The sequence below is a fragment of the Amphiprion ocellaris genome, chromosome 23, assembly GCF_022539595.1.
Source record: "Amphiprion ocellaris isolate individual 3 ecotype Okinawa chromosome 23, ASM2253959v1, whole genome shotgun sequence".
Classification (NCBI taxonomy): domain Eukaryota; kingdom Metazoa; phylum Chordata; class Actinopteri; family Pomacentridae; genus Amphiprion; species Amphiprion ocellaris.
The window spans coordinates 13,436,957-13,453,969 of NC_072788.1; the positions used below are offsets into that span (position 1 = coordinate 13,436,957).

The 17,013-nt window shown below is 37.8% G+C and overlaps 2 protein-coding genes across 2 annotated transcripts; one reads left to right on the plus strand and one right to left on the minus strand.

Annotated features, from left to right (window-relative positions):
* Positions 1–1,291: 1,291 nt before the first annotated feature.
* LOC129348198 (E3 ubiquitin/ISG15 ligase TRIM25-like) lies at positions 1,292–6,217 on the minus strand. Its single transcript, XM_055008058.1, has 6 exons — positions 5,934–6,217; positions 4,713–5,177; positions 4,047–4,280; positions 2,862–3,024; positions 2,710–2,769; positions 1,292–2,604 (listed from the first exon to the last, which is right to left on the minus strand). The coding sequence occupies exons 1-6, from the start codon at positions 6,168–6,170 to the stop codon at positions 2,051–2,053; spliced, it is 1,713 nt and encodes a 570-aa protein (XP_054864033.1). The 5' UTR covers positions 6,171–6,217; the 3' UTR covers positions 1,292–2,050.
* Positions 6,218–9,075: 2,858 nt separating this feature from the next.
* On the plus strand, positions 9,076–12,858 carry LOC111571716 (GTPase IMAP family member 8-like). The gene is made up of 5 exons (XM_055007957.1): positions 9,076–9,725; positions 9,888–10,072; positions 11,292–11,360; positions 11,806–12,557; positions 12,778–12,858. Exons 1-5 carry the CDS (start codon positions 9,178–9,180, stop codon positions 12,856–12,858), a joined length of 1,635 nt encoding a protein of 544 aa, XP_054863932.1. The 5' UTR covers positions 9,076–9,177.
* The last annotated feature ends 4,155 nt before the right edge of the window (positions 12,859–17,013 follow it).

Below are 17,013 nucleotides of genomic sequence, written 5' to 3' on the forward strand. Positions count from 1 at the left end.
TATTATATGAAGATTGGCAATATATTCGTAATATTAGGTAATGTCATTTAAAATTAATTAAGTAAATTAACACTATTAATAATTATTATTATTGCAAAAATTTAGATTTGTAACCTTTTGATGTCAGGTGTGGATACATTATTAATAGTTATTTTATATAACTAAAGCACTTTTAAAATAAATGCATACATACATATATTTATATAATTGCATTTGCATCTATTTCTTGAAAACATGCTCAAAGGTAAATGTAAAATATCTTTTCCCGACTATTGAACCATGAGCTTGACTGATACTGTACAGCAGTAGGACTATTCATAGGAATTAAAGTTCAGGTGTAACTGGCTGCTGGTTAATGATGGCTGAGTGGCAGTGCTACTATAAAGCAGCTAATCAGTTCTTTCTCTCTCCAGTGCACTTTGCTCACAGGGAATCTGGTTCAGGTATGCTTAATCTCCAGCCATACTGTTTATAACTTTGCTCTTCTGGTTGATTTTTACGTGAATGTTCTTAAAGAAAATATTAGAATTTTTATTGATATATATGTAATCACTTTATATATTTTGGGGATTTTTTGGAAGATTTTTACAAATTTTTTGAAAATATTTTCTTGCCAAATATGGGGGGATTTAAAAAAAAAAAAAAAAAACTTTTCAGGGAAATTTTTAAGGAATTATTGGAATTTTCTTCCTGAAAGTTTTGCAAATTTTCAGAAATTTGGGGAATTTTTTGCTGAATTTTTGGATTTTTTTCAGACAAGGAAACAATATTTTTGGTGCCTGTAAATGAGGACAACAGGAGGGTTAATTACACAGCCCTGCAGAGAGTTTAACATTCTGTAGCATGCATGATGCACAACATGGCAAAAATCTTTTTTTCCATTTTCTCATGCTGCCTTTTTAATAGATTGGGCCAACAAGAAATAAATAAATTGCTTTAAAATAGTTTTTAAAATCTATATCATTAAATGTATTATGTTCCTACCTGCTGGTGTTGTCACTATAGTGACACAGGTGTGTCCTGTGAAGTGACTCAACAAAACTCTGATCTGCTTAAAAGAGGAAATAAAAGAAAATAGGAACAGACTACTTGGAATACAGGCGCCCTCCAGTGTCAGTGCTGTGGTGGTTTCAAGCTGTGCACAATTCAGTGATGTGCAGTTTGTAGAGCACTTTGAGGCTAATGTTGCTCAAGTCAGAACTGCATGTCATTGCACTCAGACACAAAGGTACAAAAGATATTTTCTGCCTATAAATATTCAGCCAAAAGACAAATAAAAATGAAACAATGGTGTGAATATGCATTCTTCTTTATTAATTTTTCTGCTTAACTAACACTCATATTGGCTGGATAACATGAATAACTGACAATAAACACATATTAGATCCATTCTTCTTAACCAGACAACTGTAGATTGCAAAAAATAACAGTCCAACGCACTAAAACAAATGCAACTGTGATGACATCAAGTGTCACAATACCCATTTTAGGCAAGTATGAATCCCAAAAGAGTTGGCAATCCAGTATTATAACACTGCAACACATTCCAAAAGTGTATGTTCTAAACGCTGCTCTGCACTAAACGACACACTAAACAACAGACTGCTAAAGAACCAGATGCTGCAAATTCCCCAGGAGTTAGTAAAAGTCACAAAAAGAGCTAAGACAAGGGGAATATTGAGCAGAAAGTCAAATGAATGAAGTATAAACAAGTAACTTCGCAAAAAACATTAAGAAATCCACTTGAACTGCGATGAGCTGTTGCTCCTGCTGATGCCAAGCAACCAAAACAAGTCACTTCTTTCTAGCAGGTTTTAGGAAAGTACTTAGCTGACGCTTAACATGTTACTTTATAGTTATATAATATCAAAGATAAACAACCTCTCATCAAAGAAAACCAAAAATTGTTATTTTATCAGCATCTCTTGTAAGCACTGCAGAGAAAATCGGTTCTTCTATTGAAATCACATCGTCTAATCTACCACCAGACATCCACGCATACTGGATGGTATAGTACAGCACAATCTCCAGTACTCCAATATAAATCTCACTACCACAACTTCATCACTTCTGCATGACACCCACAGCCGTCACAATTCTTCTGCCCGATGCCAGGATAGAGAGGCTGAGTGAACGTGGTGTGTTCTTTGTGGAGCAGAGTCATGGAGTCAGAGATGCTGTAAAAGGACAGAATGCCCGCCTTGTGATCCAGGTACACTCCGATCTTGGAGGATTTAGGGCCTGATACTGCCACACTTCTGCTGTTGTGTTGGAAAGTATAACCCTCTGAGGAACACTCTAAACTCCACGACTTGGTATTTTTTCCAAACTCGGAGTCGGATGATTTTCTGCTGATGTCTTTGTAAGACACTGCCACTGACCAAGTACAACGACTCGAAGTACTTTTAGAACAACTCCAACTGACCTCCCAGTAGCATCGCTCTGTCAAACCCTCCTTGCACAACACCTGCCTGCCATACCCAAATCTGTCTGGGTGAGAAGAACGGCATTGCTGAAAGGAATGACTTTGGACCCGCCGATATTCTTGTGAAAGAGAAAACGTTTGGGAGACTGAGTTGGCATCCAGTGTCAGACTACAGCAATCTGATAGAAAAACGGAGCAGGAATATAAGACAAAATCAGCCATCAACAAATCCATTGTCAGTGTATCTGTATAGTATGAAATAGAGTATTTCATGTTTTACTTACAAAGTAGAAACTCTTCTCTGGTGTTCGGCACAACTGGCAGCATAACACGTACAGTAGACACTAAGAGAAGAAAAATATCACAACTACCACACTACTTGAATAAGACTGTTGTATAAGAACCACTATAAGATTTTTAGAATTCTTTCAGGTACCTGTAGCAGAGATCTTGGGTAATGCGGACTTCAGCAGATCCTTGATGTTGTCTCTCAGCTCAGAGATGCACTCAGTCACCGTTTCCATCAAACGCCGTGGATAACTGACAGCACCGAGTGGCAGGTCTGGAGATTCACACGAGGTGGAGAGAGACGGGAACATCTGGAGGGAAATCAGTAAGATAGGTACCAGGAAAAGATTTAATGAAAAGCAAAAACATACTTACCTGCAATTTATGTACAGTCATGTGTACAAACTTACATACACTTTAAAGAGCATGTATATCATGGCATCTTGAGTTTCCAATGGCTCCTTTAACGTGGAATTTTCTATGATGGAATCATGATGGAAACACATCCGAAATGTATCTTTGTATTACAGGAGGGGTTGGAGAACCCAAGTGCAGACACAGATCAGGCTGGCAGATGGAAGACTCAAATAAATGTATTTCTTTATTTATGTTTTGGTCCAAAAAATGACAGATCCCATTCAACTAGAAAAATCAATCTAGACTTGGTCAGGAGGTGTTAGTCAGTGTGTTCAGTTGTGTTTTGTCCTAAATACTTTTCTATCCATTTTAGTTTCCACAGCTACAAATGGTGAGTCCTTCGTACTGAACATGAGTTTGGTTTTCCACATGACTGATTATATGTTTCTGCTCGATCTATCTAAAGGAATTAAAGTTACTGCTGACAACTTTAGGTCTTTAACAGCTTTTATATGATGTTGCATCCCTCAGGGCTCCTTGCTTGTCACCATTCTGTTCAGCTTAAATCAGTTGACCCTGGGCTGTGTTATCTGACATTTCATCCCTACATCCTAACACTGTTATGCCAATGAATCCCAGACATGTCCTGCTTAGCTGTGAAAACCATAACAATCTGGATATTCTGTGTTACTGCTTTATGGCCTTTAAGGACTGGGTTGCTTCCAATTTCCTGCAAATACTGCAAGCTCGCTTTTCCCCTTCATGCTTTTGCTGTTTCAGCCCCAACACTCTGGAAAAAGTGCTCCTTGCTATCACAACTGTTGAGACGGTGCCTCAGTTTTAAAAGCTTTTAGAAACCCACTTGGGACTCCCTATAAAGCACTGACAAAACCAAAAAATAGCACATATATGGCAGAAATACTAAAGAAACAGAAGGATGATGGAGATCTGCACCACACTAACAAACGTCTGCTACCTGAATGAAATGAACATGGTCGTCCATATGAGAAAGCTGTTCCAGGTCATCGTCTCTTCTCCTCAGCTTGGTGATGTCCTCCTCCAGCTGCAGCTGCAGACCTTCAGCACTCACTATTGCCTTTGTCTCCTGGACTGCAACAAGCTCATTTGCTGCAGTGAGAGTTCTCTTTATCTCTGAGACCAGCTCATCAGAGATATCATCAATGGACTTCACTGCAGTCTGGCAACAACTCTGTTTACAGGAAGACATCCAGAGTTTTTGCTCACATTGGTTCAGATTTTTCTGAAATTATTCAATCATGATTGATTTTATGAATCTGCCTGGTGCAGATTCCAGCAAGCCAGCAGCTTTACAGACTGAAATTATTAACAGAGGAGATTACATACAGATGAATGTACATATCTGCAGTGGTTCTAAGGGCAACTACTCACGAAAATAAACCACAATGTCTATACTGGTAAATATAACAAAGGAAGCCAATGTATTAAAACATGAAGATGCAAAACTACAACCTACCATCACTGTCAAACTGATTTATTATTTACCAATGTAAAAACTGTAAACTAATCAAACCAGTCCATGTGCTGGCCCTGACCCATATCAAAATCTGTGATACAGAACATACTGCGGTGATCAATACTGAAATATGTTATAAAGTCGCACCTTGAAATCCTTCGTCGCTTGGATCAGCTTCTTTAGCTCCATTTCTCTCTCCTGGAACCTCTCCTGCACCGCTTTTTGCTTCACAATCAGCTGTTTCTGTTCCTTAGCCCTTTCTGCTGTAGCCGACAACACTGTGTGGCGCTTATGCTCGTCTACAGTGCACAGATAGCAGATACACATCTTGTCTGTCTCACAGTAGACCTCCATCAGCTTGTGGTGCTTTGTGCACATCTTCTCCTGCAGTGTGGACGTAGCTGAGACCAGCTGGTGCATCTTTAACACGGGAACACTGTGGTGGGCCTCGAGGTGAGCGGGACAGTAAGACGCCAAGCATGTCAGGCAAGACGTTGAAGCTTTGTTTCTTCTGGTGCCACAGCAGAAATCACAGGCTACATCCTCTGGGCCGGCACAGGCCAGAGAGGGAGAAACCTGCTCAGTGCTGGTCCTCCTCAGCTTTTCCACAACCTACAAATGACAACAACAACAAAAAATAGCGATAAACTGAAGTCTACGAAAGGATTATTCCATCACAAATCACCAAGGACCAACTGCTCGACAATCTGTGATTTTCTTTTAACCTAGTTTCTTAAAAATGAACTTTGGATATTCAAAATAGCATCTGTGAAATTTTTAGGGCGATATATGAAATATTTTCTGACATTTCTTTTTAAATCTGAGGCTTGTTGAACAACAACAATACCTCAGCAAATACTTGGATAAAAGCCAGAAATTTTCAGTTATTTCTTGTCATGCAATTGGTTCAGAATCTGCAATTTTGGAGACGGAGATCAAACAGTTTTTGGGTGAGTTTAAATATGAAAAAAAAACAAAACAAAAAGCCATCAAGAAAATGTCAATTTTTGAGCACACATGAACAAAAAAGTTGAAAATGCAGAAGTCAGCTAGAGATATTTTCTGAACCACATGTATGTCACACTAATACAGAACAAAAAATACTTTTAAAAGGTCAGAAAAATGAAAATAAAGTTATTGTCCCTGAACTTTCATGACTGACTGAACAGGTTGGACAAGTTATAACGCAAAAACAAAAATACTCCAGACTCCAAGAATTCCTAAAATAGTGCCTCAAAACAAAATCATGATTCGATTAAACGTGAATAAAAACGTGTTCATAAAAGAGAGAAAACACTGGCTGCATAAGTAATGAAACATTTTGCCACGTGTTGCTGTCAGCCGTGTATGTGAGGACAGAAGCCTCACCTCAGCCAGCATGGTGTTGGTCCTGAGGACAGGCCTGGCTGAGAAGCTCTCCCTGCACTGAGGGCAGCTGAACTGGTCCTTCTTCTCCTCCTGGTCCCAGCATCCCTCGATACAGCCTCTGCAGTAACTGTGTCCACACTGGATGCTGACAGGCTCCCGGAGCAGCTCCAGACATACCGAACAGCAGAGATGACCGTGGTCCAAGTCGGCGCCAAACTCCTGCTGCTTCTCGGCCATTTTCGATCGATTCCACACGTGCAGAGACTTAAGTCTTTGCACTTCAGTTTCGTTTCCTCCTCGGCGACTGGGGTTTATTCAGGGGGGTTTCCGACAAGCAGAGGAAGCTGTGCAGAGAGCAGCGACTCCAGAGGCTACACCTATTGTCTCACTTACAATGGGTTGACACACAAACTGACTGAGAACTTGTTTGTTTGTTTGTTTGTTTGTTTGTTTTGCTTGGCAAATAATTTTTGTAATTTTTTTCTGGAAACTTGCTTTTATAATTTACTCGTGCAGCTATGACTTCCAGGGACAACTGCTCAATGGGGACTCATAAAGTAATTAAACAGTTTTATGTAAACCTCAACTGATTTGGAATTCTTGAGAATTGAAATAATTTGTAAATGATAATAATAATTATTAAAATAAGTCAAGTGAAGTCATAGTTATTTACACAGATCAGGTGTATTATTATGACCACCTGCCTAATATTGTGTAGGTCCCAATTATGTGGTCAAAAATGCTCTGAACCATTGGGCCTGGACAAGAGGACCTCTCAGGGGGTCCTATGGGGTCTGGCACCAGGACGTTTGCAGTGGGTCCTTTAGGTACTCAGGGTTGTGCAGTGGGGCTTCTGTGAATCAGAGTTGTTCCACTGCATCTTGTTGATGCTTGATCAGAATAGGGTGTGGGAAGTTTGGAGGTCAAATCATTATCATCTTGGGTAATTGTTGTGTTCATCAAGATGTTCCTGATTGTTTGATGTTTTTGCGATGAGGTGAGGTGCAAGAATAGTCATTTACCACATTAACAATGTCTAGACTGTGTTTCTGATTCATTTCGTGTTATCTTCATTGAAAAATAACTACCTTTCTTTCAAAAACAAGGACATTTCCAAGTGACCCTAAATTTTTGAATGGTAGCGTCTAATGTAGTGTGTAATAGTGTAGTGTATTTTTTTATTTTCAATATTTTGCACATTTTTAACACATCTTTAATTAAATTATCATTGTTTCTCTTCATAATAACTTATACATTTTTAACCATGATGAAGGTTAGTACAGCGCTCAGTCCTCACACCTGTCTTTATACAGCTGAAAATGTAAGTTTTCAATGTTAAATGAAGAAAAGAACCTCTAAGAAATTTTGAAAAAAGTGAAAGGAAGTTAAGTCTGTCTGTAAAGAGTAGCTTATTCAACTCCATAGTTTATTTCATTGAACTTGTTTTCTCAAGTTCAGTTAATTTAACTTAGTTTCACATTGTCACATCTCATAAGATGATTTTACTAATTACTCGAATGACACATTTTTAAGACAGCAGGGAGCTTATGTTTGTTAGCTTAATGAAGGTAAAATGATTTACAGCAGACCGCTATTTATAAACAGTAGGTAGGATGATGTGATCAACTTTATGAGCAATAATTTGTGGTGAAGCATTTGTTGACTATGCTGAGGCTGCCTACATCATGTACAAATATGTCACAGTCATCACCTGTTTAGGTATGGCCAACCAACAAGTCAAACTGGTAGGAAATGAAAGTTAGAGTCAAACTGCAGCGAGGCAGCAGGAGGAAAAACACACAGCAACAACACCGCGAGAACATCTGGCAACATGGACGGTCAGTTGAGCTTATTTCATTTGTATCACAGGCAAAACTGAGCAACATGCTGTACATAATTAAATTTAAAAATAAGAAATAGGTGGTTGAATACAAAACAAGGCTCTTCAGTTGGGTAATATAATAAATAAACAGATGTAAAGCTGTGATTATTTTTAGATATTTGCGCGAGGCTCTCTGTGAATTATAACTATGATTCATCTAAAACTCTCACTGCGGTCAAAAAACTGATATAATGACAACTGAAACTGTCACACCAATTCAAAACTCAACAAACCGACGTAGTCAAAATACACCAACAAATGAACTGTAGAAAAAGTGATTCAGGTGATTCAAAACAATCCATTTATACTGATTAACACTTTAACACAGATATTGGGACTATATATATATATATATATATATATATATATATATATATATATATATATATATATATATATATATATATATATATATATATATATATATATATATAGTTGACAGGTATCATAGTTGACGTTTTTGCTGTTTTCAGGCCTAAAATCAACATGCCGGCCTATAACCAAACACCACACACCATTTCTAAAAAATATTAAATACACAACTGAATAAAATTGAAATTGAAAGTTATTTATAAAGATATTGTAGTAAACCTGTTAACATGCGATAAATCCACACTGGACTCACACACTACTTTATCTTAAATAACTAATAAAGTTTGGAGCCTTGCCAGTCGTTTCTTCAAGAGGAAATGACATCATGTGCAGCAGGTCATGTGATCTGGAATTAACACACTTCCTTTAGAGGTGTTTTTGTAATGGGTAACTTAGTTAAAAATGATTTCTCGGACACAGATACAATTTGTTATTTTCCATATAAAATTTGCTGTATTGCTAAAAAAGGAATATCTGTCATGATTATCTCAACTTAATAAAAAGAACACAATCAAAAACATTTTTGAATAAGATCATTTTATTATTGTTTAGCTAATTACAAGGTGGTTGTAATTATATTCAGACGGTTATTTAGTTGACATTTTAGTGATATCCAGTCATTTTTTTAAATAAGTGATTGCTTCCATAATAAATAATTATGGAATTTGTAAAGACATGATCATAATGAACATTAAAAACATTATTTTTTTTCTTTTAATTAAAATGTATGCAAGACATATCCCATTGACTTCAAAAGTCCCTCAATTATTTATTGACCCATATACAGTCAAACTGGAAAATAATCTGCAGAATAATTGGTAACAAAAATAGGTGAAAAAGTTGAAATGTGAACCGCTCATATAAAGTCTCTCTTCTCTTCTAGTGCTGTCTGCAAGGAGGATTGTCCTGCTGGGAAAAACTGGAGCTGGAAAAAGCAGCCTGGCAAACACCATATTCGGAGAAAAGGTGTTCAACATAAACCACTCACCCATGACTGAAGAATATCAGTCCAGCGCAGAAACCAAATGTGTCAATGGAAAAAACATCACTCTGATTGACACTCAGGGTTTTTTTGACACATGTGGGTCTGAGGAGTCACTCAAGGCCGATGTACTGAGGTGTATCACGGAGTGCGCCCCTGGACCTCACGCCTTCCTCATCGTGCTTAAAGTGGAGAAATTCACCAAGCAGGAGGAAGACGTGATCAAAAAAATACGGCAGTGTTTTTCTGAAGATGCTCTGAGATATTCTGCAGTTGTCTTCACTCATGGAGACCAGCTGCCGGAGGGAAAGGCAATTGAGGACTTTGTCGGTAGGAACAAAGGCCTGAGTGAGCTGGTGAAGGAGTGTGGAGGCCGATGCCACGTGGTCGATAGCAAATACTGGAAAGATAACGAAGAGGGCAGCTACAGGAACAATCGCGTCCAAGTGGCAGAGCTACTCAGGACAACGGACAAGATAACTGAGGAAAACAACGGCCAGTGCTACACTAATGAGGTGCTGAAAGAAGTGAAAAGAGAAATGCGAAAAGAGGAAGAGCACATTGGATAGTCATCAGGAGACATGTCACAGGAAGAGATTAGAACTATGGCTAAGATGAGTGTATTTGAAACGTTGCAGATCAGACTGACAGGTGTTGCAGCGGGTGTACTGTTAGGAGCATTGCTGGGTGTCACACAGAAAGTTATATCCCCTCTTAGAAATGCACAGGGGGTTTCAGAAATTGGAGCAGTGGCATTATCATTCAGAGCAACAGCTTCATCGGAGGCTATAACTGGAGCAGTAAAGGGAGCTTTTGCAGGATACGATGCATCTGAAGGAGCAAAATCTCCAAGTGAAGCTGTAGAGAAAACCATTAAGGCTTACTTTACCCAGAGACCAGGGGGTGCAGAAGAGCCAAAAAAACCAAAAGAGGATACGAGCAGCTAACTGAAGCTTCTACATTTTATGTAAATGACCCATTCAGACATTTACTTATAAAGTATCAAAAGCACTCTTTCTGCAGAATGACCTGAATCAGAACGATGTGTATTATAGTACTGGATCATACTTATTGGTGCATGAATGCAGGAAGCATCACTGATTAATGCTAACTACTTCATAAACAGAGGGGTGTGCTTAATGCTCGTTAGTTTGAAGAACAACAGTAATATTCATCTGAACTGTGGGTAGAGCTGTTTCTTCTTGATAAACTCTGTCCGTTGTGATACTTGCTGTACATTTAAAAGCATATCTTTGATGGCATGGTGTTAGTTTTACAGTGAATCTGGGCTAATCTCAATGGAAATATTACGAGAATGTTAAATACATTCAGGGCTTTTGCATCAGTTTATGAGTGATTCAGTTAAATGGTTGTGTTGGGTGCAGATGCAATGCCAATGGCAATGGCAATGCCATATATTAACTTTATATGAACATTATTGGAAATGATAATATTCCTAAAATGCTTTTTGAGTATTTAATTACATTTTGTTTGTAAGGATTAAAACTATTAGCTAATGTTAATCAACGTTGAGAGAACGTTCCCATTCAGCTGTAAAATTACTGACTGAACTGTGCTGTTTGTGTTACATTGATTCCACGGACATGTTTTGATTTGTCTCTGCTATGAAAATGTTTTGGTTTGGTTTCATTTGTATGGATTCGTCTGAATGAAATATCTAAAATGCAAAACTGAGTTAAACAGCCTGTTATGGAAAGTTGCTATGAAACATCTGATGTTGATGCAGCTACAGGGTTTTGTAAAGCATGCTGATCTTCTTACTCTTTGTCTTGGATGAAAACCGTGAAAGTCAAAGAGATCTGACTGCAGCAGTTTATAGAACACTAATGCACCTGATAAAGTATTTGGGCAGTCAGCTGGTAGAATCAAGAGATGTTCATTGTTTCATGTTAAATCACTGTCAATAAAAATTGGATTCCTCCAACTCAGCCAAGATGTGCAGGACTATTTGAGAGTTTTATTTACCTTTTATCATTTCTTTGTTGTCTTTGTGTATCAAAGGTTGGACTGATGATAAAAGAAACTAAAGGCTAATTGTGCTCATTTCTGTCACCTACTATCACCTATCAAAGCCTAACATCCTAAAACACTTTGCCTTCAGTTTCAGAAACAGCCACAGAGAGGAGAGCAGCAGCAGATCCCACATCTGATTCAAAGGACAAGACAGAAGGTGAGCTCCTGAATCAGCTGCCAGAAGCTGCAGGAATATTTAGAGCAACACAGATGGATCAGCCATGTAAGATTATCTATTGATAATACCAAGCAAAGCTGACTTCACATTCTTTTCCTGATGTACTGTACTCATTGTCATTGAATCCCAGGGAGGATATTGGGTGTTGTGCCTCTAAATAGAGCACACACTTTAAACAAGTGCTTTTCCATTTACTGTCCATATTTACTGAAATGATCTGGATAAATCTATAAATGATTATTACACAAGACAACAGAGGCTGAGAAACTGCATGAACTTGTTGACACAGAAAACATTCAGACTAAAGTCATATTTATAACTGCTATTCATAACAAGCTAAAGTGATGTTCCTGTTTATAGTGATTTCTGACTGCTGTGTGTACAAAGTACTGATGCTATGATAAATGCCATTTTTCTCTTCCAGCACAACACGAAAGGATTGTCCTGCTGGGGAAAACTGGAACTGGGAAAAGCAGCTTGGGCGGATCCATACTTGGAGAGAATGTGTTTGAGATTCATCATACTACAAACTCTGGAACAAGTAAATGTCAGAAAGAAACCAGACAGGTTGATGACGGACTCATCACTGTAATTGATACTCCTGGTATGTTTGACAGTCGCAATTCTGATGATGCTTTTAAATCTGAGATAATAGACATGATCATAGAGAGCTCTGAAGGGCTTGATGCTTTCCTCATTTTATTTAAAGCTGAGAGATTCACAGGGCAGGAGAATGAGGTAGTTTCCAAGATCAAGGATTATTTTTCTGAGGAAGCTTTCAAACACGCTGTAGTTGTCTTCACTCATGGTGATCAGCTTCCTGACGGCATGAAGATTGAAGAGTTTGTCAGTGAAAATAAGTATCTGTGTGATCTCTTGGAGAAATGTGGGAACCGCTGCTGTGTTGTTGACAATAAGTACTGGAAGAACAACCAGCAGGACAAATACAGAAACAACCAGGTCCAGGTAGCAAAGCTGCTTCAAACAGTAAAAGAAATGGGGATGAGTGGAGGGCGCTACATCAATGAGATGCTGCGAGAAATGAGGAGAGTGATAAAACAGCAGGTACAACGCATTGGCAGGTCAGCAGTAGACATGTTACCTGAAGATATCTGGAAGCAGGCAAAGAGGGAAGTCTCAGATTTACTCAAAAAATTAGCTGGTCTCACTGCAGGAGTATTGTTGGGAGCTTTGCTGGGTGTGCCATGTATGGTTGCAAAAGTTATTTTAGAACTAAGAAAAAACAAAACAGTAGCTCTTCATGGATTACCTGCAGCTGCAGCTTCTGGTACTACATTACCTGCAGTTGCAGCATCTGGTGTTGCATTATCTGCAGCTACAGTATCTGGTGCTGCATTCGATGTAGCTACAGCATCTTGTCTTACACTACCTGTAGCTGCAGGAGTCTATGCAGCTGCAGGAGCAGCAGTGGGTGGTTATATGGGATATCAAGAAGCTGAAAAAGCAAAGTCAGTAAATGAGGCAGTGAAAAAAACAGCTGAGGCTCTCCTCAAGCCGGTTAAACAAGTTTTGGAATAGCCAAACATCACACATGAGACAGAGAGAAGCTTAGATTACAACTGATCACCACTCAGATCAAAATTCCTATGTAGAGAATTGTTGGGCTCTGCTACCATGGCGACACATAAGTATCAAGATCAAGAATTGTTTGTCAGATTTTAAACTGACGCTTTTGTCCATTTATTTGCTATTTTTTCCATCTTCCTTGTCTTACATGTTTTAAGCTTCTTCTTAGTTAAATTTTTTTACTATGAAAAAATCAGATGTGTTTTTAGATTTCACTTAGTAACGTGAGGAGAATTTTGCCTCGACATCAATGATGAATTTTCTCTTCCTGCTGCCAGGTGTAGTTTTATGAGGTTTTGTTGATGGTTTGGGTTCTGTGAATTGGCTGATTGTTCATCAGTTCATTGTGTCCATCTGTTGACTTGTTGTCAGTTGTTGTCTTAAGAGTTTGTTTTTTTTTAAACACTTATTCTTACATAGAAAATGACATATAGTGTTAGGACAGAGTTTTGAACATAACCTTTGAGTTGTTCTTGACATTTTGACAACTCTTACTATTCTTTTAGAGAGATTCTATGAGGGTGTTTGTTCGTCACTGCATTTGATTTGTAGTAATTATTGATAATAAAAATAGTAAGTGCATGTTTGTCTTATGAAATAATGTTGTGGCTGTAATAAGGTCTTTATAGAACCTTCAGTAAGATGTTTCTCATTGTAAGTACCAAGTATTTGCATGAGTAATGCGAGGTCATCAACTTCAGGTTATGAAATCTTTTTAGATATCAGGTTTGATTTTCTGTGACTTGTGATGGAAGATGATGTTGTGTTTTCCTTTTTTAAACTTCATTTCACAATTGTGAGTTTTTTGTTGTTTCACAAATGCAGATTTACTAATCCAAATGTACAATCTCATTATAATAAATGTATTTCATGACAGTTCTTTGCTTTAATTGGCTTTTATGAATCTAATTTTGAGTTCACAATCACTACCAGTGTTTTGATTGCTTCAATATAAATTTTGTTGTCACTATGTTATACTGTCTTCAAACATGTATAAATCACTCCCAACACAAAGGAAGTGCGTCTTTAATCTGACAACCAAAAAACATAACAAGAACAGTGCTTTTGTGAGAGGAATTAGAGAATCCATAGCAGCAGGTTGCAGTTCTTATTTCAACTGAAAACATCTAAAACTTGTTAAATATATGAAGCGGTCGTTGCTGATTCATGGATAAGAAGAAGAGAAAACTCACAGAAAGAAAGACGAAGGCTGAGCTGACTGATGCCACAAAGTAGACCGTTAAAAAAAATCATTTTTTAAAAATGGTGAAAATCTCAAAATAGAAAAAAATGCACAAAAAAAGGCCTAATACTGTAAAACTGTTAAAAAAAATAGTGAAATTAACAGCAAACATCTATTATATAAAGATTGCTTCAGTGGTTTTAAATACAACAGTGTAATTTCATGGTCTAAATACTTGACATTATTTCACAAGATTATTCAGGTGGATGTCAGAAAATTAGTCCTCTGTCGCCCTCTCCTGCTGTGGGGTTCAAATGTGGCTTTCAAGTAGTTTTGTTTCACTCTCTGTTGACTTGGCTGCTCTCCTCATGAAAAATGAATTAAAAATAAATTGAAACTTGAGCTCCACCTCTGAGTCTAACTCCACCTGAAATTGCCTGATAGAGGAGGAGACAAAAAACCCTGAAGGAACATGCAGTTATCAAGCCATTTCAGTTCAGTTTTACTGTGAATTTACTTTGAATGAGTTGAAATTACCAACATTATTTTAGCTGATGAAATTACCATCAATATTATGTTCACCTGGCAACTCAAAAGGTTTGTCTAAATCACTGAATTAGATGTATAAGTGCTGAGAATAGGCCTCTTGAATGACAGTAGTTAGAGCTCTGACAGTTGAGGCAATGATATTTTATCTGAAAACAGAACAGTTCCCCACATTTCCTTCAGTTGAGTCAAATTAGAAATTAATCAAACTGACTAGTAAGGCTTTGAAATATGATGATATGAGTGTATTTAGGCAGCCTTGAAAAAAAATCTGAAGCATTTCTAACATTCTGCGTATCTGTAAATTTGTGATATTAAGAATTTTCCAGTCAACATATGATTCTGTGAAATCCGCCTTTATAGTTTTGGCCACTCATTAGCAAACAATTCATGTACACAGGAACAGATTTTTAAAAAATAACACAAAATCTGTATCTTCCACAGACAGTGGAGTTTCAGACAGAAGCCTACCAATATCAGGTCGAATTTTTAAAAAACACTGATAAGAATTAACAATATTCCATTCTTCTGGTTGGTCAAGAATCCTCTGACAAGACTGACGCTGATTTGAGTTGCTTTTTGTTCTTCCATCAGTTGGTTCAGTTACACTAAATAAATATACACTAGATATTCAAACTCAGCAAGCATTAAAGAAATAATCTAACACTATAATAGACGTCGGGCCATTAAAATCCTTAAAAAGGGATCCACAATAAGTGAAATATCTAATGACTTCCAATAGTCACAAACTGAAGTGAAACAGTGCAACTTCCACACGGCAAAGTGGTTTGTGGTAAAATCTGTCTGTCTTGTGAGACTGAAAATAGTTGATGTACACCCTTTCCAAAGCTAAAAGATGACCAACCAAATTGAAATGAGTGATTTTAGTTTCTGTTGTTAGTTTTAACCCTTAAAAAAGTCGGACGTGTTCATCTGTCTGTTTCTCCCAGATAAGGCCTCAGGTGGTCATCTACTCTATTTTTATATTTACCCTATATGATAACTGTTCAGTTATCACAACTGAAATAGTCACTTGCCTTGGAAATTTTCTCTTTTCATTGCTTTTCAACACATCCTGTACAGGATAGTTTGTCTTTTTTGACAAGAATTCACAAAAAAGACTCTTCCATGTCAAAGTGAAAACAGATTTCTACCCAGTAAGGTCAACTGATTTCAATTATGACTCATATAGTAAGTGATTATATAAGTATTCGCCCTCTTCAAGTCAGTATTTAGTAGATGCACCTTTACAGCCTTGAGTCTCAATCATCCCCGCACATCTGGATGCTACCATTTTACCCCATTCCTGAAAAATTTCTTGTATTCATCCCCTGACTTACGTTGTTCAATAACCTTTTCACAGAGATGCTTGGAGTGTTTTGTCTTCATGATGTAGTTATATCCAGGAGTACTGATTCACTGGACCTTCCAGATAATGGAGTCTTTGTACTACAATCCCTGAGACATTCACTGCACTCAGATAATCTCCATTTTACTGTGTAACTATGTTAATTCAAGCACCTTGAAGTTTACTTCAAGTCACTTTAAAGGGAGTGAATACTTATGCAATCACCTATTTAACATTTCAGATTTTTGATTTACATTACTTTTGGAAATCTGTGTTCACTTTGACATGAAAGAGTCTTTTTTTTTGGGAAATTCTTGTTTTAAAAAGCCAAAATAAATTCAGCAACATTCAATGTTGAAAAGCAATGAAAGGGGAAAACCTCCAAGAGGGTGAAGACTTGTATTTGAACCTGCAGTGCTTCGATGTTCTACCCACAGACCACACACCACAGGAGCTCAGCAATATAGAGATTCAATACAACTCTCAGCTGGTAAACCTATGCTTTCAGCCACGCTACTGCAACATGTAGTCAGTGTTGAACTCATTAAAACTACTGTGATGCAGTCACATTCCCAGTGATGACTACATCATCTCAATGCTGCAGTCATGATCGCTGATACAGTCTGGTGAACCAGCTCCTCTAGTTTTATTTCTAAGTTTTCATGGTGCCTGAGCAGCTTTGATCGCAACCATCTGTGGTTTTCTACAACACATGATACTGTTTCATAGCACAGCTGAGGCTTTCTCTGTTTGTCAGAGGAAATGTGAAAGTCAGAGCGAGGTGATGCAAAAGTCGTCCTCGAAGGGGCTCTACGGACTTCACAAACAGCTACACCACCAGCAAAAGGTCTTAGATTACTGCAGTTACCTTTAAAAGGAAGCTGAAATCGTCCTGATTGTCAGTTTTGGCCCGACTAAGCCGTTGCATATCACTCTCAGCTTCAGGAGAAACTGTCAATTTAAACAAT